A 21,976-nucleotide genomic window follows, 5' to 3' on the forward strand; every position below is an offset into this window, starting at 1 on the left:
ATGGTCTCGACTAGTTATTTGCCAATGACCAATTAGTTTGTATGTATTTGAACTTGTGCGCTCATCTGAAGGTTTACAGTAATACATGACCTATCGATCGCCAAGTAAGTTCAAAATATTATTCGCATTCAGAAGACAAACTTCCTTACCGTATTTTTCGGTCTGTAAGCCGAGTTTTTTTCATATCTTGGCTGGTGCTGCGTCTTATAGTCAGGTGCGCCTTGTAAGTCAGTATGAATAATTTTGACATTTATGAGGCAAGAGACAACATTACCGTCTACAGCCGTGAGAGTCCGTCATATGCTGCTTCTGTATTTATGTCATTCAATGGATCCTGTAATGTGGAATGACGAGTATGCGAACTTCACGTAAGCTGGCTTGTTCGGTTAATTTTAACCTATTCAACCTTCCAGGTAAGTTCTGTATGCTATGGTTTATCGTTTAAATAACTGATAATATTACTTTAACGTACAGACATCTATTTAGCCTGCTGTTCTGTCTGCTATTGTTTAGTTGAATAACTTGCCTTTTTCAGATTAAATGTCTGTTCTTCGGCTTGAATTTTGTGAAATAATTTTCTAAATAAACGCGATGTATAGTCCACTGTGATTTATATACTTTGTTATTTCGTCTTAATGACACATTTTTGAATAATGCTGCTTATACTCCGGTGCGGCTTATAATCCGGAAAGTACGGTAACCCACTTAAAATGACTCCCATTTGGATTCATTTAATGATAGATGGATGTGCTTTTAGTAGCTTCATATCAAATTATTTGTTTGTGTTCTGAAGAATCAAAGTCACATATGTGGCATGAGGGTGGGTAAATTATAAGAGAATTTTTATATTTGGGTAAACCATTCCTTTAAGCAGATAACTTCAGGGACAAATTGCATAACATGCATTCTTTCTTCAGAATCAACTATGGGAACCTCTGCAAGGTTTTGAACCTGAAGCAGTTGTAATGCACTTTGCTGATTTTTAGAAGAGAAGGGGTCAGTGCCGTGTGAAGTACTTAGAGAGTGTAACTGACCCCATGGCCTAAATATGTTCCACGTCTAGACATAGCTAATTTAGGCACAAGTCCATTTTGGCTAATGTGTCTGGTTTATGTGCGCAGGCAAGGTGAATATGAATGTGCAATGGGAGGAGGACTCTATGGAAACCATTCCTGCGGTTCCGGTGCGGATAGCCTTCATGTTAGTGGTCCATGGACGATCTTCTCGCCAAGTACAGCGGCTTTTCAAGGCCATATACCACATGTCCCATTTCTATTACATCCATGTGGACCAGGTACGTCTTTAAGTCTTAATCTAATATTCTTTTTTATGTTCTGTAACTTATGTTTCAATTCAATACAGCCGCATCTAGGAATTGATTCAATGAATGAGATTTCATCATAGTTGGTGCGCATGAATGCAAAAGTACCTCAAGCAAGCATATAACTTTTTTAACTCCGTTATATTCTCACTCTGGTGTTTCTATTCAAACTATCCCTAAACTCACATAAAGGCTTGTGGAAACTGACGGACAGTAGATTAGGAATTGTGGGGAGTGATGGATAGCAGACTGGGGCATGGGAAACGACGAGGGAAGAGAGGAGGATGCTGGGTAAACAGTGGGCTCCAAACCCCTACACTCATTCAATAAGCTGTTTCAAAAGCCCAATGGAGGATTATTACAGAGCTATACTTCAGCGTCTTTCACGCCGTTTATTCTCACAGCTTGGCGAGAGATAGAGTGCGAACATGAAAGGCTGTTTGTTCACACATACACACACACAACATTGCAACCCTCCCTCCCTTAATTACACACATTCAAAAATACACTTAATGAGGCACTTGAATTTATGGAATGAGTGGGGGTGAGTACGCTGTCTTGTAATTTCAAAAGAGCAAGAGACGATTTTATAATCTGTCCATCATCGTGGAGACAAGCTTTATGACTCCATAAAGGAAAAGACTTAAAGGTGAGGTAGAGTAACACAAAACACAAGGGGAATTATAGGGGTAGTTGACCCAGAAACGAGCGAGTAAATAATGAGAGCGTTTTCATTTTTTGGCTGAAGTATGCTTTTTTGAAACCCATAGTGCCTCTCACTGGCATACAAAAGCCAATTCTTTACAGGCACAGTGCACGTTACTCTATAGGGCAGTTTCCCAGACGAGGCTTATCCTAGTCCCAGACTAAAATGCATGTTTAAGATGACTTAATTTAAAAACATCTTGCCCTGACATGCCTTACATACCAGTATCTTACCAGTATCATTTTGTTTGGAAAACTACCAATATGTATACTCCTAATATAACTAAGGCCTAGACCTGGATTAATCTAAACACTGGCCGGAAAACTGGCCCCATGTTGCCTTACTGCATGAAACGACCTGATTGAAAAGCCTTCATCTACTGAATTTTATCTGTCCGTCACCAAGGTGCCTTTAGTGGATCAAACTTTGTTTATCTCATAATAACGCTGGTCACGTTTGACCGCCTGATCCCAATAAGGTACTCAGCCACCAAATGAACCAGATCCTTTGTTTTTCACCCTGTAGAGATCCAACTACCTGCACAGGCAGATGGTGGCTCTGGCCGACCAGTACCCAAACGTCCGGGTCACGTCATGGCGCATGTCTACGATATGGGGCGGTGCCAGCCTTCTCACCATGTACCTGCAGAGCATGAAAGACCTGTTGGCCATGCGGGATTGGCCCTGGGATTTTTTCATCAACCTCAGTGCTGCCGATTACCCAATCAGGTAAATGATCAGCGTGTTGTAAATGATCTGTTGATGTAGTTTGCATTGCTTGATTGGTTGGTTGGTTGGTTGTTGTTTTTTTTTCTCAGGAACCATTCAGGTTTTTTGATTTCCCAAAATAATTACAGTTTTTTACAGACGCTAGGACACATTTCTCAATACTTGGGTCACTTTTGCAAAACTCTTCACACAGTGAGCACAACAGAAGTCTGTGTGAGATAAACTGAGAATCAATATCATTATTTTGGCACAAAATGCATTCAATGACTACTATCTCTCAAATTTCATGAATTCTTTTCTCACTCAGACACAACAACTGCCAAAACTCTTTGTACGTACAGGTCAATTTGCACATGCTTACATACTGTTTTCAAAACTGTTAAACTTATGTTCAAAACAATAACATAATACAATACTGAATAAGACAACAATTTGCTTAACAAGAACCGTAACGAACCGAGAACCGTGACCATAAAACCGTGTTACGAACCGAACCGAGGGTTTTGTGAACCATGCCACCCCTAGTGAAGAGTTTTGCAAAAGTGACCCAAGTATTGAGAAATGTGTCCTAGCATCTGTAAAAAACTGTAAGTGAACACCTGAATAGCATTTACCTGACCTGTGGGCCGCTGGGAGATTAATTCCAAACAATGTAATGGGTAATTGTGATTAAAGCAACACTATGTAGTTTCCATGTAAAAATGACTTACAGCTCCCCATGTGGTTGAAAAGCGCAACAGTGCCTGGTATCAGACACTCTTCTGCAGGCTGTGTGCTCTACCCTCCACCGCCACTTTCAGAGTGTGCTTGTAGCAGCTAGGAGGCTGCTCAGGTTGCAGCAACAGTACAATTTGTCCAGTTAAAAGTTGTTCTATCACTGAAATAATTTTATGGACATTATTTAAAGGTAAAAAAACTACATAGTGTTGCTTTAATATAGGATGGTTGATCTAGATTCAACATGCCTGATGGGTTATCCGTTTGTTAAGTCTGACGTCATGCACCGTTTTTGCATCCAAACATTCTCGAATGCCATATGGAAATAACAAAAAATCATGCTAATATACATTCGTATCATAATGCAAAACTACCAAAAGCACCTAAACCTAATTTTTATCTCCATAACAAAATCTGAGATGCCCAGACATGGACTCATGGACATGGATTTTTTTTTATTATTAATATATTGCTGTTGTTATATTAAAATTATTTTAAAATATAAATATTAATTTAAATTCTGGCAGCTATAACCATTTATTGTTAATGAACTACTTAAATTTACATTTTACATGGTCATTTAGCAGACGCTTTTGTTCAAAGCGACTTAGAAATGAGGTAAACAAAAGAAGCAATTATAGCAACACAAGAACAGCAATGCATAAGTGCACTGGAAATAGTCTCATCAAGTCTAACACGGTATACATAGCCAAGGGTTAGTTAGTAATAGATTCTTTATAACGTACTTATAGGCATTATTTAACAGAATTAATCATCTTACATTTTTATTTATCTACATCTTCTATCAATTATAGGTTCTGAAAGTATAAAGCTAAGGCAAGTTTGTTGCTTATCCCCACTTTTTCCTCAAATAATCTATATTTTTTAAAACTGCACCAAAACGGAAACGCACAGTTCACGATATTCCAATATTTCATCGCATGAAACTCCAGTGCAGTGTCTGAAGATTTGAAATCATCATGATAAATGCCATTAACTCACATAACTCTTCAGTGCATAATGAGTGCAGGATGAAAGATTGATCAACCCCCCTCTTCCCCCGGCTACAATCAATATTACGGCCATGTCATTTTCTGCAGCCCTCAGAAATCGGGGTGTTAGCGATCGATACGAGCGTGTGATGAATTCTGGCCTGTCCCGCGATGCCGCTCAAGGTTAATCCTGCCTCTATATCACTCGTCGCACACCACACCTCCAAATCAGAGAGGAAGTTAGCTGTGTGCTAAGGCTCTTTCAAAGCGGAACATCAGAGAAAAATAAAATGATTCTTTTCATCTCTAGCATTCAGTTGGGTTCAGGTGTAAGCTATAAGTACCTGTGTGTGTCACGTGTTTTCAGGAGGGTGCAGTGATGTAGGTGCTATCATTTATATTATACTGTACAGAAACACTATTTCTCTAAAACATGAACAAATGGGTCCATTACGGAGTCCGATGTGACTCTTCTGGTTGGTGTGATGAAGTGTCCTGTATCACAGTCCAGTATCTGTAAGCGGTTTGTGAGTTTACAGAATTATAAAGTGTGAGGAATATTGTGTGAGCAAGTAGGTAAGAAAGTAAATTTAATAGTTGTCTCTGTTTTTCTTAAAATAGGTGATTCTTAAGAGAGAACAGATTTATGCAGTGTTCTCTCTATTTGTCTCATTCACACCTCTTTTCTTTAACAGTACGAGGACTATTGCAAACAGAAAAGTTTATTTGTCATATTAAAGAAATGAAGCTACTTATGTGTTTTTCACCCACAGTATTGACTGTTTTGAATAGTGTTATGTTTATAGTCGTCAAAAAAATGTGAAAGGAGTGATAAAGTTCGCCCTTACAGTACATTCACAAAGGGTGAAAGTGTAAGCGCTTGACGGTGTCCACAACACATGCTCAGGTTTTGCATAAACGTAATTGGCTGGCTCGCACTAGGGATCTGATTGGCTGATTGGTTGAGAAATGTTCAACTTCTGTCGCGAGCAGTGACGTGACGGCAACGGATCCACAATTCAGTCCGGCAATGCATGGGTATAGTCTGTTTTTTATGCATTCGCGAGCATACCGCGTACAGTGCGCTGGATACTTCTCTGTTGATTGACGAAATTGCGTCATGCGCACTGTATGCGGACCCTTATATACGCGTAAAAATATAGAGCATACTTTATGGGACTGTGGGGGTATTGAAGACCAAAACCAATTTTTTGTAATTAAACTTTATTTATTGTTTATCAGTCAAAACTTAAATAAAGAATATTGTGCGGTTTAGTCACACAAGTTTATTTTTTATGCATCCAAAGCTCAAACTGGATCCGATAATTACGCACCCGCAGATGGTTGGCATCCCACGCAGCCCATTTCTGACTCTCTTTCCGGTTTTTCATCTGTCATTTGTAATGTACAGTGGAGAGGTAAAAGTAACCACGCTGATTTTAAATCAGACAAAGATGACCGGGGGGTCGGATAAAAATGATTGGAGGGCCGCATTTGGCCCGCCGGTTGACTAGCCCTGCTTTATGTGAATGATCTATGATTGGACAGTGCTGATCATAGGCTGATATTTTAAGAGAGTTTGGGGACCTTTAGACCTCATCTCAGTTTGGTCAGAGAGAGATGACAGATTATCATCCTAACAACGTTTCACCAGTGAAGTTTGTCTGGGAAAAAGTTTGAGACAGGAAGTTTGAACAGATACATGGCCACATGCATGATTAACTTCAGCAACAGTCTGCACGCTGAAGGTTTTTCACCGTACCACCGTAGACCGCACGGCTGCCTCCATTATCAAGCTAATTGCGTGTGATAACATATGTTGGAGTCACAATTTTTGGCCTTTTTAAAGACCAACACACAGCTCATTCGCCGAAAGATTTGTCCATATGCCGTGACCGTGTGTTGCAGAGAAATCTGTGCTACCTGTGGCTGGTAGATGGCTGTAGATATAGCGCTTATTTTCCCCTCTAATTCCCTCCTGATGTCCATCCTTCTGCATGGATGACTGTGAAAGGGCCTGACAAAAAGCTGGGTCCTCTATAGGGGAGCTTGGACGCCAAGGGCGGGGGGCTCTCTTACACAGGGGCTTTGTCGGGAGCGGTGGGCTTCTTTTCATTCATTTATCCGTACCATCTTGCTCTTTTTTCTGGTCCTGTTTTCAAGTCAGTGCAGCTGTTTTATGGCATTTTTATGAAGAGAGAAAAGGCGAAAAATAATGAGCGTTGACTCTGTTGTTCTGCTCTTTCTAAGTTGTCGCAAGTGTTTTGTGGTGCCCTCTTCTGGAAGGGAGCGTCTGTGCCATCTGCAATCTCAATCATGATCTTTCCGACAGTTTGAAATGGAGCAGTTGTTTATTGTTAGAAATTTGTATGCAATAAAAAACATTTTAAAGTGCTTTATCACATGGCCTCAGTACCGTCCATGTTAAAATGTGTTATCTTAATAATCCTATTTTTCACATTTTTATGAAAATATTCTAACATTTAGTAGCAACCTTATCAAAACTAAGCTGATATTACTACTGGTTCATTTGTCACTGTTGACATTGAGCATCAGTGAGGCAGCTTTGCATTGTGGGATACAGTATGAAATGCAATGCATCATGTGTACGTATTGTCAAATGTAGGTCATTTGGGGTATCCCATGCCCTACAGAAAATGTGCATACTGTGCAAGGTATGTATACAGAAAAATGGTAGCACGATATTTCGAATATCCTCGCTCTCTCTGTCACTCTGACTGATGCTCATTATTATTGCACAATTCCTACAGCACTGCACAAGTCAAATTTCAAATCTCGCTGGTGTCTCAGTTACAGAATACGCCGCTGCTAATAGCCTGAGGTCTGAGTTTACCCAGCATAGGGAGTGACTGGCAGCTGTACATGCGCTGGAGCACGGTTTCATTTTAAATGCCACGCAGTCTGATCTTCGGCAGAAATTTAAGCTACAGAACGTCACTGCAGGTTTAAATACATATTTGTGGGTGTTAATTATACAGATATGGCAAGATAAACAGTAAAGGGAGTCAAACTGTGGGTAATGTATTGTTTTGTGGATTTTCACGAATAAAGCTTTGGAGGAAAAACATGTGTGGATATGTGATTGACTTGTGCAGCTGAAGGTATGGAAACAACATGATGAAAGTGATGATGGGATGACAGAGTGTTTACTAGAGTATGAAGCCAAAAATTACATGCAAACATCAACAAATTCAGTTTGCATGCAACATATCAAGATTTTACTTTTTTAATATACAATAAGCCTTTTTGATGATATTTAAAATATATTTTTCTAAAGTAACTTGGTCTAACTCTGGGGGTCTAATGATATTTCATGCATTCTGACTTATTAACACAAGTTCATGCTAAATATGGGCAAAGGTTCAAAGAACCATTTGGACGTATGACAGAGTATGTTAGGAAGGGCAGTGCAGGAAGTACAGTGGAAGTCCTTTTATGGGCACTTCACCCGGAATAGAGACAGAGCGCCGTTATGCAAATTTGAAAACCACGCCCACCGGGGGGGAAATCAATCCAACCGTCTCCATTGAGTTTGTATTGCGAGAAGCCGCCTCCTTGTCATTTCTGGCTTATAACAAAAAACTGAATAATGCCTAAAAGCTGCTGTGTGACAATATGTAAAGCTAACAAGCCAAAGAACCCAGAAATAAGTTTTTATAAGCTGTCGAGCCGTAAAACCCAGCCTTTAAGGAGAATAAAGTGGATCGCCGACTACGTTTCCCCCTAGTGGACGCAGTTCTACTAATAGAAGTACTATGAAAAGTTGCCTGTGTCCATTTTTGTGTCTTTAGACGCTCGTTTTTTGGGGTCGACAGCTTATAAAAACTTATTTACAGATTAAACTTAAAAACAGAATAATACCTAAAAGCTGCTGTGTGACAAGGTGTACATCTAACACGCCAAAAAAATAAATAAATAATTTTTTATAAGCTGTCGACTTCAAAAAACGAGCGTCTAGACACAGAAATGGAAACAGGCAACTTTTCATAGTACTCCTATTAGTAAAACTGCGTCCAATAGGGGGAAACGTAATCGGCGATCCACTTTGTTCTCCTTAAAGACTGGGTTTTACGGCTCGACAGCTTATAAAAACTTATTTCTGTGTTCTTTGGCTTGTTAGCTGTACATATTGTCCCAAAGCAGCTTTTAGGCATTATTCAGTTTTTTGTTATAAGCCAGAAATGACAAGGAGGCGGCTTCTCGCAATACAAACTCAATGGAGACTGTTGGATTGCTTTCCCCCCCGGTGGGCGTGGCTTTCAGGTTGTGACGCGCTGCGCTCTGTCTCTATAGCACACACACACCAACCAAGAGCTGACATGAAATAAATGTCATTAGAGAAGTGTGTTGTTGTTTATGTGAGGAAAATTTAAGCTTGTTCACCTTCCCAAAGACCCCAGCATTATTGGAACAATGGATGTAGTTTGTTTTTCCGGCGTAGAAGTGGAGTTGTGCAAGTGTGTTGCTGGATTTTGTTGAAATGGGGCGGTCCCAACCGGGTCACGAGTCGCAGGCGGTGAGAAAAACTGCATCAAATATCTGTGTTTTGTTGGCAATCGTGCATAAGTGAATTTAAGGTGAAAACTAACATGTAGTGAATCACGAGTTATCCAGAGATAGTGGAATAATGTTTTGTGTGTGTTGCTTGCTCCTGACTGGCTGCACCCACGGTATGCCTCCAGGAGCTCGGCTTTTTCGGTCTTTTATAATCTGATAAAACTGAAGACTCTTCAGAGATATGAAACATGTAATACTACTATATAAGTACTCAAGATTAACATGAGATTAGCAGACACTGCGTGTGTTATGTGACCTTTAAAGAGCACCAATGGTCCGATTCACGTTTTTACATTTCCTTTGGTATGTAAGTGTGTATTAGTACATGTTAACCATATTAAATAATGATGCGAGTTATCCAACGTAAATCTCTTTTCTTGGACTACAACAAACACACGGATTATAGGCAACAGTTTACTTCCTGGGAATGGTGATGTAGACAAGACCGACATTATCATAACTCCTCCCGCTTTTACTCGCAGCCTGTAAGTTAACTCCTGTTAGCATTGCATTGTGAGCGAATCTTTCAAACAATGTAAGGAGCATCACATTTCCAGCTACCCAGTCTCACGAGGTTTCGTGATATAGTCACGTATTTTTTTTATTCTTTTTTCGTGATATTGTCACGAATTTTCGCATTTTTTCGTGAACGTATAACGAATTCCTGTTTTCGTGTGATTATCACATATTGGTTACTCAACTGCTTTTTCCTATTTTTAAACCATCGTCGCTTCGGTTTAGGGTTCGATTTGGTGCTTGCATTAGAATGTCACTTTATATATTGGTTAGGGGTGTAACGGTACGTGTATTCGAACCGGACCGTTTCGGTTTAGGGCTTTCGGCACGGTGCACACGTGCACTGAAAGGCCGAATGCATTTTGTGTGCGCCTGTGCGGAACATAATACGTGCGTTTCCGCACGAACATATTAAGTGGCGGAAGTCTCCTCGTTCAGCGCAAGTCTTCTGTCAAACATATAACATAATTCAGCCCGCAGAAAGATTTTTATTTACTTAGTTGTATATCCGTTTGATTATTGATGTAAACGTTTACGTGTCGTATCTAAAAGCGCATGTTAAACGCGTGTCAACGCGCTGCTTTGTTCTTTCAAAAGTGAGTGAGAGGTTGCGCGTCTTTCGTTGCTACGCATTCATGAGACGCGCTTTCTGTGACAACGAGAATAAGGAATGCGTGATCAGATTTTTCATCTGCACCTCACGTCAATCATATCATTGTCACAATGCGATCAGCTGGTCGGGACAGAGAAGAGCTGTAACCCGGGCTTACTCACCTGTTACTCAGCTGCGGAGGGGTTCGTAAGTAAAGTCACAGCTTACATTGATGACACAAGCAAAGAATAGGAGAAACGTGCAAAAGATCATGGCTTTGCATGCAACTCACTAATCTCAAAATGAGTGTATAATAAGTATATCATCATGTTGCTTGCTATGCAGTTACACATAGAGCAGTAATATTATTTTTATACAGAGATGGTACATAGCCAATTCAATACTGTGAGATAAACAATCCAAAATAAATCAAAACAGAACATTTTTGGTGGCAAAAATGTAGGCTAATTGTTCATAAATGTATTCAGGAATTGAATTTGTTAGTTCAAGGTTTTAGTAGAAAAAGTTTAAGAGAAGGTTAAGAAAAGAGTTACCTACTGTTATAAAATAATGAAAAAAATAACTTTGCAGTAGTATTTTATTTATTATTTTTTCATTTTATATATATTTTATATGTTATATTTAATAAAAAAGTGTTTAAAAAAGTGTAAACAAATTGTAAAAAAAAGTTTATAGTAATAAACAACCTGCAGTTTAATGTTTGCATTTTCCCCTTACTGTACCGAAAATGAACCGAACCGTGGCTTCAAAACCGGGGTTCGCACCGAACCGTGATTTTTGCGTACCGTTACACCCCTAATATTGGTTAATACAATTTTTTCTGATTATATGTCGCCTGGCATTAGGGTTAGAGTTGGGTTTGGTTGGGGATGTCATTTTATGTAAATCTAACCCTAAACCGAAGCGACAATGATAAGAAAATAGGACAAAACAGTTGAGTAACCAAAACGTGATAATCACACGAAAACAGGAATTCGTTTATACGTTCATGAAAAAATGTGAAAATTCGTGACAATATCACGAAAAAAGAATCAAAAAAATACGTGACTATATAACAAAATTTCGTGAGACTGGGCTGTTTCCAGCTGACGTCAGACTCAGAGGTATTCAGGCCAATCACAACGTACAGATTAGCTGGCCAATTAGGGACAATTAGGGTGTTTTTCAAATCGATGAGTTGAGTTTTGTACAAAATTCATGCATTTCAGGAAGAGAGGGAACTCTGGAGCTACAAAAATATGCGGTATGTGGAAAATAATGTGTTTTTAACCATAATCCATGCAAACACATTGTAATAATATTGTTTTTAGCAATGAAATAGGTGCCCTTTAAATGTTTTTATTTCCAACTCAACAATTAAAAAATTAAAAATCTAGTCTTAAAAAAATCAAGGCATGGATTTTGTTTTTTATATAATTTTTATTTATATGTACCAATATAACAATACATAGTTCCCACATTTTTCATATATTGTAATAATATATGAAAGAGAAATGTTGGGAACGTGGTATGTTGCTAATAAAGCGCCTAATGTAAACTAATCATGGTTTTACTACAAATAAAACCAAAAGAACTGCAGTTACCGTAGTTAAACCTCTGGTTACTACTAATTAACTAGTATAATTATGTTTTTTTTTTGTAGTAAAACCTATAAAATGCCTTAAAAAAACTAAAAACTCATGGTTACTACACTTATTATAACAAAACCATGATTAAGTTTCCAAAGGGCTATTCTGCTCTACTTCAGTTGTGAGGGTAATCGAAAATGTTCTCCAAAGAAACCTGCAGTAGGAAAAAACGTGTGAGTGCAGGGTAAATAACTACAGATGTTTAAGCAATGCATTGAGACAGGTGGCGAAAGAGGGCAGCTGGCACTAGGGTGTAAATCTGGCTCTGTGTGAGCTCGGACTCTCCCAGAATCCCCTGTGCTTTGCACTCATTAGCCTGGTTAGCAAACGGTCTGTTCATCTTTTTACTCGTTTTCATACGAATGCGCTCTCATTCTCTCCTCAGGACCAATGATCAGCTGGTGGCCTTCCTGTCCAAATACAGAGATATGAATTTCATCAAGTCTCACGGGAGAGATAACGCTCGGTGAGTCTGGAAGTGTGTTCTTGCTGATAGAGTATGACATCTGAAAACACGTGCCAGTTAGACAGAAGAGTACTTGAATGGTATCATAACTGATTAAAAATGTTGCCAACAGATTCATCAGGAAACAGGGTTTGGATCGGCTTTTCTTTGAGTGTGACACCCATATGTGGCGGCTTGGAGACAGGAAAATTCCAGAAGGCATTTCTGTGGATGGAGGCTCTGACTGGTTTCTCCTCAATCGGATGTTCGTGGAGTACGTCATCAACTCTCAAGATGATCTGGTGACGAACATGAAGCGTTTCTACGCGTACACACTCTTACCTGCAGAGGTGAGACCCTAAAAATAAATTTCTTTTTGTTTCAAACGGGTAAAGAGTTCACTTTTATGACTTACTCGTGCAGTTTATTGGATTGATTGGTGTTTTTCTTTTTTATTTCTCACAAACTATTTACAAATTTAATGTAAATGCATGATTTTATTTGCTCATTCACATCATGTATTTGCTCATTTAAAATGACCATGTCAGGACGTTAGCATATTCATTTTAATAAATTGGATGTTTTCGGGTTTTTTGCTGTGGTGTGGCGAAATTGGATTCTTCCTCCTGTCTGAATCTAGTTATTCACAGATATTGGATATTGTGTCCTGAGAAGGCAATTGGCCCTTTTCTGTACTGATGTAGACATTTAACACAGTAGACCTCCTGACAGGGCCGTTCTGTTAGACATCCATCTTCATTTTATCAGATGTCATTACTCTGTTTCAACCTCTTAGTCATCTATTTCACTTCACCCCTTCCTCTCCCTCCCTATTTATCATCTTCCTCTCTCATTCTCTATCTTTCCAGTCATTTTTCCACACGGTTCTGGAAAACAGTCCGCATTGCGAGAGCATGGTGGACAACAACCTCCGCATCACCAACTGGAATCGTAAGCTGGGCTGCAAATGTCAATACAAGCACATCGTGGACTGGTGCGGCTGCTCTCCTAACGACTTCAAGCCATCCGATCTTTCTCGTTTCCAGGTGAGAATATTTTCAGAAACTCCGCCCACTTTCCCTGAATGCCCAGAGCCCCGACTGTATCTGTGCAGCCAATGGTAACTGGAACAGACCCAATCATTAGTTAAGCTACTCTAAATCTTTTTCTCAGACCTCATGCCTGACTGAGACCCTTGTCATTTCCTGTTTAGTCCGTTTAAGCACAACAGGCTTTAATTTACTTTAAACAAACAACTAATAGTGTAAGACAAGGTCTCCGATCTGTAGCGATTTCAATCGTGATGAGATTTAACTAAAGGAAAGCTTTACTAGCCTACGCTAGGGATCTGTGATTAACTCTGCCCGGCAGAAAAGGACGGCGAGGGATCAATTGCAAGGCGGTTTCTCATCAAAAGGTTTCTAGCACTGTGTCTAGTACAGTGGAATGTGGCCATGAAGCTTGACCACAGCAGCCAATTTCATTTCGTTCCTCCACCTCTGGTCTGGAAGTCTCTCATTAGCCTGCAGTATATAGTCAATCTTAGCGTGGTCATGCCCGACCCCAGTGACTCACGCTCTACTGTAAACGGAGCTACAGGCTTGGATGAAATGAGTTTTAAACGTGTCATTCCCAACCCAATGATTTTCCTTCCTTTCACATAGCTGGCACGCATTTTTTTCCATACTGCTGCAATAGTAGTGCAAGTTTTCGCCTTTTTCGGTTTTCTCCCTCTTTACTGTCCTCGTGTTGCTCGCGGTACGGTTTCATAATGATGCAGCGGTCTGTTCGCTCAGCTGTTTTCTCATATACTCCCCACGCTGTGTGCCAAACCGTGACATCATCGCCACATCGGGCAATTCATGCGACTCGCTCGCCATTTAAAAAGCGCATGGCTGATGAGACTGTGATCGATACTGTTTGTGCCACATACGTGTTTCACTCCAGCCTCTCGAAGGATTTTACATTTTAAAGGATTTCCTGTTCTAAATGGGCATCTTGAAATTATTGCCACGTTTAGAGCATCGCTAAATGTTTACAGCCATGACTCTATATAATGGAGTTCTTTCACAGAGACTGCGGTTAACTATTTGAGACCTGCACAGGGGGAAGGGCCCGCGGGCGTTTAGCGGGTCATTATCACCGAAGGCACACCAATAGACGTATTGAGTAATTATCCTGTGACAATGCTTCTTTCTCACGGACAGCTCTGAAGAAACGGCACAATGGGAGAGAAAGGGAGGCTTGAAATGTTTCGTGACGGTTTAGGTTTTATTCAAGCTTTTCTCACCCCTCACCCTCTAGAGCCTCAGCCGTCCTGAAAGGGCTTTTTGGACATGCTTTTCCAAATCTTTTTAGAGAGAAAAAATGTTTGCCTGTCTTTCTCATACCTTTCGCCTATTGTCCAAAAATGCAGTTAAAGAGATCTAAAAACAAACTTTTTTGTCGTTATTTACTCTTTTTTTTATGTTGTTTCTGTAGAAAGTTACTGGTCTCCCTTTTACAACAAATCGAGACCGAGGCTTTCAAGTTAAAAAAGATACAAAAGCATCTTAAAGATAGTCCATCATGCACTATATCCTCGCAGGCTCGATGATACAGTCGCAGTGGTTCAGGACTATCAGTGAATAATGACTTAAATTTAAGTCTGCTCCTCACACAGAGCTTATCGTGTGTCTGAAATATAGTGCAAGAGTGATTTGGACATCTTTTATTATGCTTTAATGGTGTTCTGTGTTATTTTTGAAGCCTGAGAGCGTCTGTCCCACATGAAAAGGAATGGCCAAATCTTAAAAATTTCTCCTTTTGTTTTCATGGAAGAAAAGTCGTGCAGGTTTAAAACAACAAGAATGTGACTAAATGATGAGAGAATTTTTTATTTTTGGAAAGCCTTTTAAGACGGTCTCTCAAAAGATGTCTTTTTGGTGTCGACTATCATCTCAACACTATTTCAGGCATGAAGATATTTTGATTTTTTTTCACGTCTTCCCTGGTGTTATCCTCTAGTTTTGTGTTCATCATGTTGGTCTGCGGGGAAGGCAAGTGATACCTGTAGTGAATTAAAACCACACATTCTGCCATAGATAGGGCCACTTTGATATTTATTTTTACTGTCAATTATCTCTTGAGAATTTTCCTCCTTGATTCTCTTCGCTTTTTTCCCGTTTCCAGCACATCAGACTCGACGGTGTGCCACGCTTTTCAATTTCCTCTCTCCTCTTCTGTCACTTTCCCTTCCTGTTTCTCACAGTCTCAGCAGGCTGTCTGTCTATCAGTGTTTCTTTGTCTGCACATTCACACTCTTTATTTCTTTCTCTCTTTGTCTCCATCAGCAAACCACCAGGCCCACATTCTTTGCGCGGAAGTTTGAAGCCAGCGTGAATCAAGAGATCGTGAACTTGCTGGATGTCTTCCTGTACGGGAGTATGCCCCAAGGCACACCGGGTCTCAAAGCCTACTGGGAAAATGTTTTTGATGAAGAGGATGGTATTCACAGCCTGTCTGATGCGCAGCTCACGCACTACCACGCCTTCGGCCGATTGGGCCTGGCTCGAAATGACAACTCATTACAGGGAGACCCCAGTGACAACAGCTGCAGGTCAGTACTGTAGGAGCTTTAGTTATGGATGCTCTAGGAGAGCTTGGGCTTTCAGTTTTTAACCCTTTAAAGGTGGAGTCCATGATGTTTGAAAGCCAATGTTGATATTTGAAATCACCTAAACAAACACGCCCCTACCCCAATAGAATCTGGACCTTCTGTTGATAGACCCGCCCCACACATACGCAACCCGGCATTTGATTTGATTGGCTATAAGTGTGTTTTGGTAGTCGGCCCGTCTCCTTTTCCAACGCGTTTTTCAAACATCGTGGACTCCGCCTTTAACTGGTGCAGCCCTTTTAAATTAATATAACTCTGGTCTAGAAGCCTAATTTTGGTCTTGTTTTAAAGAAGACACTTTAACGGTTTTTACTGAAGTTTCTGGAGGTGAAAATATACATATATTTTTTAGCAGTTTCAATTTATTTGTAATAAATAAAAATTGCAATATACTATTATTTTTATACATCAAATTACCAAAAAACTGAGGTTTGTGTTGGTTTGCTGTGAGGTTTGCTGCACACTCTTGTCACAAATGAATAAATTACAGTTACTGCATTATTATTACTGCAAAAAGTTTTGAAATATTAGAACTACATTCTTAGACCTTTCCAACAATATATAGTTTAATTTACATAAAAATATATTGAAGTAAAATTGGGTGTCCCGCACACGAGACAGCCCCAGTTAACGGGTTAAAGAAGTTAAATCCCATTATTACACAGCTCGTTGGAATGCTTGATTCTGATTGGCCAGTCGCGACATTCGCGCGATTCCTAGATAGCAACCCCTCAAACTAATAACACATGGTAACCCAGATGCTGAAGTACAGTTTAATATTACACAAAAAATAAATAGAAATATGTCTTTAAATAATGTATTTGATATTATATTTACAGATGATTAAAACAAATAGGGTGATTCTCACGAAATCCAGACTTGGAAGGTGTCAGCATCAGAATTTTTAAAAAGCCCTTGAAGACAATTTTTTTGCACATATAAGATTAAGGTCTGAACTTACTATAACCATTATTTTTAGAGGATTTAAAACATATTGCCTATAAAATTAACATTTTTTAGATTATCATTATAAAAAATTATCATTACTGCAACATGATATTACATTAAATATATGCATTTACAAACTCATGTTTCGGTAATGAGAACTAAACAGTTGTCTAGGTACTATGACAAACAGAATTTTTATTTGGAGAGAAAAAATAAGAACTGCTTACCTGGTAGCCTTCACGAGTGTCACAGTCAATTATGTCCCTTCCAACAAATTTTTTTTTGAAAATGTTAGTTCCTTGAGGGCTTAAACAATGATTAAAATTTTTCTTGGACTCATTTATATTCCTTATTATTGTCTCTACATTTACCAATGATCACCAAATACCACACGTTTCTTTACTGTAAATGTTTATAATATAACATTTACTGAAGCTTTTATTATTTTTAGATTTTTTAATTATAAATATTTCCATGTCAAGAGCCCAAATCCAGTCATGGACACATTGCGGTAATGAAAATTTTCCCCTTAAATGTGGAAAAAACAACAAAATTGGTTTGTATGATGTCATTTAAAATCATGTGCAAAATAGTACATGAAGAGATGTTTGTAACTGTATGCTTCTTATTTTGATAGCATTTACATTTTTATCAAAATGTTTCATGACCCCTCATAAGTCTAATTTCGCGAGAATCACCCAATTTCGCGTGTTGATGTTGATCATTTTAATGTCTTGTCTTGTCTTAAAACCAAAAGTTCATATTGATATCAATCAATATTTAATGTTCCTTACCATACTTATGAGGTAAATAGCTGTGTAATAAGCGGGATAATGTACTCTGTCGGGCTTATTTCTGCTGTAACAAACGGCTGCCTATACATTATCACTTACATAAAATAGCCTGACAAGAACCGTCTCTACTATGTACCGGCATGACACAACATGTCTTAAAAATGTAACATTTTATTTTAATATGAGTGTAATTTTATTTAATATGTTTAGACACACCGACGGCTTCTGTCTGCAGCGCTCCGCCTTGACTCTGTGTGCGCGTACGATGTGCGATCCCATCACACTTGATGTGTGACTGTGTTGAACGTTCCATCAAGTAAAAAAATAAACAAAACCCGATTTCAATTTGCAATGACTGTTATTTGAGGACATACATGCACAGTGACTATTTACATACCCAATTAAAACCTCATCTTCAGAAACAAAGGAGATTTGAGATGTTTGAATAGAGTATAGCGGCATGCATCCATTTAAAACTTCTTTCTGCCCTCAAGTGAAGTTTGTTCTTCTGTATCGTCTAAAGTGTATCTAGGCCTTAAGCTTTAAAGCTTTCCAAACAATTAGAAATGTTTTTGCGAACCATAAGTTTGTACAACCACTTTGCCAAGCCAACATAATTATGTTTTGTTTGTAACAGTATACATATTTGCATTCTGGATATTCTGAGAGCTTAAGTAGTTTACGCTCATTGTAGATAAACATACAGTATCGGAATGAAGAGCGAATAAAAGACTTTTCTCACCGCAGATCTGAGACCCCTCATCTTTCATTACTGCGATAGAGAGGAGAAAAAGAGAAGATGAGTTTGTCAGTTAGTGTTCACGTGTTTATCAAGGCTGTAAAGGCCGAAGTTACTGCCATCTCTGTAGAGCGAGACCAGACAAGTGAGCCACAGTACAGGGACCCTGCATTTAGGCACAAGGAGGTGCTTGTTGCTTGTCAGTGGGGGTTGGGGCCCACGAGTGAGGCAGCGGTCTGTTTTTCGCAGTCCCCTGTGACATCATAGCTGAATAGCTGCTCTGTAAGTCCCCGTGTGCCGCCCACCTCCCGCGGCGAGGGGGGCAGGAGGGTGCGTCCGCGCTGAGGTAAATATTTGCTGTTCTGCTTGTCAAGCAAGCAGCGCTAGAATAGAGCACCTCCAGTCTGTGCTGGAATACTGATGAGGGCGAGCGAACGAGCTCGGGGTGGAGATCGCAGCGAGAGCAGTCATCCGCTCCGCACGGTCGCCCGCGTCTCCATCAGCTCCCGCTGCTCGCCCTTCTGTGTGTCTGTCTCCGCGTCTCACAGCCCGCCGCTTCCCTCACCTTCACACAACCCCACATCTAGAGAAAATGTACTTCTCTCAGAATACCAAAAGATTGCTTTGTTGCTCGGAGGAAGTTTTAAAGTTTAAGGAGTTTTGTTGTAAAGGGCTTTAGGTGTTCAGAAACTCAGTAGAATTCTCTCAGATGTTCGGCTCGCGAGTCAGAAATCCAGACAATCGATATTAAAAAAGCACAAATACCAGTTTTCCTGAAGTATCAAAAGAACACAGAATCAATTCAGCCGTCTGACTGACAGGTGGCTGCCCGGTCGAAAAGCCAGTCTTGGTCACGTATTAAAGGGAATATAGTCAGCTCAAGGAAATATAAACAGACAGAACAAAAAATCATATCAGATTTGCACTAGTATAGGTATATCAGTGTAAATAAAAAACTAATAGAGCTACTGCTGTCTAATGTTTCATAAGAAAATGTATTGACAAGAAAAGATTGAAAAACACTTACAGCTTCTACTTTAAATCTTCCTTCTGTTCACTTACTTTACAAGCTTGATGCAATGTTTCCTTAGTTTAAAAATACTCAAAATGATTGTATACATTTGTAAATGATGATTTATTTAAAAATTATTCCTCTCTTTCTCTAGGTATTTCGCTATGGGGCATCCCGTCTCTGTCCACATCTACTTCCTGTCTGATGAATTTCATGGATACTTGGTCAGACATCATGCCACCAACCTGGCAACCAGTAAACTTGAAACCCTGGAGACATGGGTCATGCCCAAGCAGTTCTTTAAGTTTACCAATCCACCCAATACCTTTAACCGACTACAGTTTGCAGAGGTAAGAATACGTCCTAATTTCTAAATTCAGTTGTTACTATTTATATATGGGATAGTTATTTCCATATAACTCAATGTACAGTACAGGCCAAAAGTTTGGACACACTCACTCGCTCTTTATTTATATATTTTTCCACATAACAGAATAATAATAAACTCGTCCAAACTAAAGCATAACACAAATGCAACTGTGGGAATTATGTTGGTGACTGAAAGCATCCAAAATAAATCACCCTTGCCTAGAAATTGCAAAACCATACTCATGTCATTTTATCAAGAAGCTTCTTGAAGTTTTACTTTAGACTGAATTTTAAAGAATATTGAAGGACTTCACATTTAATCTGGGCTCTTATTGACAGATTTTTCTTTAATATTCAGTGCATGTCATCTATTTAAAAAAATAATATTTTAAAATAAAATTTTAGTGTTCTAATAACAGAAATTAATCTGTTTTGCACAGGTATAGTTTTTTCTACAAACGTAATTTCATGCATTTAACCATACACCTTCAGATTAAAAGATTTTTAAAATCATAGTTAACATTTTAGTCAAATGTGTCCAAACTTTTGGCCTGTACTGTACAAGCCAGAAATTAAGCTTTGTTTTTGCACAGGCCTTCTAAAGGGTTAATGGTGCCACATGGTGATCAACAGTAAAAATGACCAATTTTACCTCTTAGCAAAAGGAAAAACCAACAACAATCAAGAATGCATGATAATAAGGTGTTATGGCTTAACAATCAAAAAATGTGGTTATAATGAAAGTCAATGGGGCAAAAAAGAACAACTAATTTGGGAGAAAAAAATAAAAACTGATGCTGCACAAAAACAAAAAATGCATGAAAGCCAATGTTTTACCAATCTTTGACAAGCCCAAGACTGTGAAAAAGTAAAAAAAATCCAGTCTACAAACACTTTTTAAATGGAAAATCAGTCATTTTGTGTGTTTTTTCCATCAAATTAGTGACCCCACTTGGTAACTTGGTAAGTTAAAATCATGGAAATTTTGTAAGCATTTGGTAGTTTTGATCACTACTGAGGGTGATTAACAGATTTATTAAAAAATGATGGAAAAAATATTCACCTGATAATTTCTTTTTTGTACACGAACAACCCGAAAGGGTGGTAAATTTGTCCACGGTATATTGTTGAGTTTTTGAAAAATTTCAAAGCATTTTCTCAAATTATGTGTCATGTCAATATAAGATGTGTCACCAAAAAATCATTCCATTTGCTAAAACAGAGAAAAAGTTGTGGCCAAATTAAGACAAAAAACACAAAAAGGGCCTCAACAACCCATAAGGGTTAATAAAACTTTTGGGACACTGCAGTTAAAATGTCTTGTCAGTCTACAGTAGGTGCAAAATCGCCCCCCTCAATACCTTCAGAAATGTATGCAATGCTAAGAAAATTGACTTGAGAATATTATTGGCAATCTTACACCGCTGCACATTGTGCTTGACATACTCTGTTAAACAACCAATAATTCAGACGTTCTTCATTGATTTAGCTGTCAGGCAGCGCCATACCTGTCATCTTGCCCTTTGGTGTAATCAGTGATTTGTCTGCCACGAGTATGGGGGATAAAATAATGACTTCACGCTGAACTGCCCTCGGTTTATCTGTTGAGAGCCAAGGGTACGCGTTTGGTTTTAGACACGAGTTAGATGCGGGTAAATGACTTTGATCAGGATATATAGGAATGTCTAGTTCAGCGACATCAATTTTCTGTGTATGTTCAGGAACTGCAACATATTATGGTTATAATGATTAAAATCAGATGCCGTGGCAAAAAAGTTCTATCAAGAATTAGTTGTTTTCTTGCTCCATGTGGCGACTTATGAAAGAAAAGTGACTTGTAGTGTATTTTACAATAAGAAAAACTGTCAAATAATGTCAATTGTAGATGTGTCACAAGTGACTTTTAGGCCCTGTCTGTGCATCCTTCCTTAAAAGAACTGAAGTACCGAGTACCCGTCCTTGCGGGACACCTGTTAGTAGTAAGTGCTTTAACCAACCCCAGCTGGGTCTCAGGGATCTTCCCAACAGAACGATCAAATTGATTTGCCGTGTTTGTCTGATGTGCGGCCACGGCCGGCCAGGATATGGGATAGGTCAGGCGAAAAGAGACTCCTGTCATTGGTCACATGTCCTCAGCAAGAAATGTTGCAGTTTCTGAGAATGGCCACAGGGCACTGGCATCTGTCACTCCAAACCGTCCCACATGACCTCA

The 21,976-nt window shown here is 39.1% G+C and overlaps 1 protein-coding gene across 2 annotated transcripts in view; it reads left to right on the top strand.

The window, feature by feature from the left end:
• xylt1 (xylosyltransferase I) overlaps positions 1-21,976 on the top strand; it is a 102,111-nt gene that overhangs the window by 70,216 nt on the left and 9,919 nt on the right. For both annotated transcript variants that reach the window (XM_073857387.1, XM_055194191.2), the window contains exons 3-9: positions 1,122-1,294; positions 2,553-2,755; positions 12,185-12,265; positions 12,378-12,594; positions 13,114-13,290; positions 15,577-15,842; positions 19,550-19,745. In XM_073857387.1, coding sequence (XP_073713488.1) covers positions 1,122-1,294; positions 2,553-2,755; positions 12,185-12,265; positions 12,378-12,594; positions 13,114-13,290; positions 15,577-15,842; positions 19,550-19,745 — 1,313 coding nt within the window. The remainder of the gene's footprint in view (positions 1-1,121; positions 1,295-2,552; positions 2,756-12,184; positions 12,266-12,377; positions 12,595-13,113; positions 13,291-15,576; positions 15,843-19,549; positions 19,746-21,976) is intronic.

This window comes from Misgurnus anguillicaudatus, chromosome 19, assembly GCF_027580225.2.
Source record: "Misgurnus anguillicaudatus chromosome 19, ASM2758022v2, whole genome shotgun sequence".
Taxonomy (NCBI): Eukaryota; Metazoa; Chordata; class Actinopteri; order Cypriniformes; family Cobitidae; genus Misgurnus; species Misgurnus anguillicaudatus.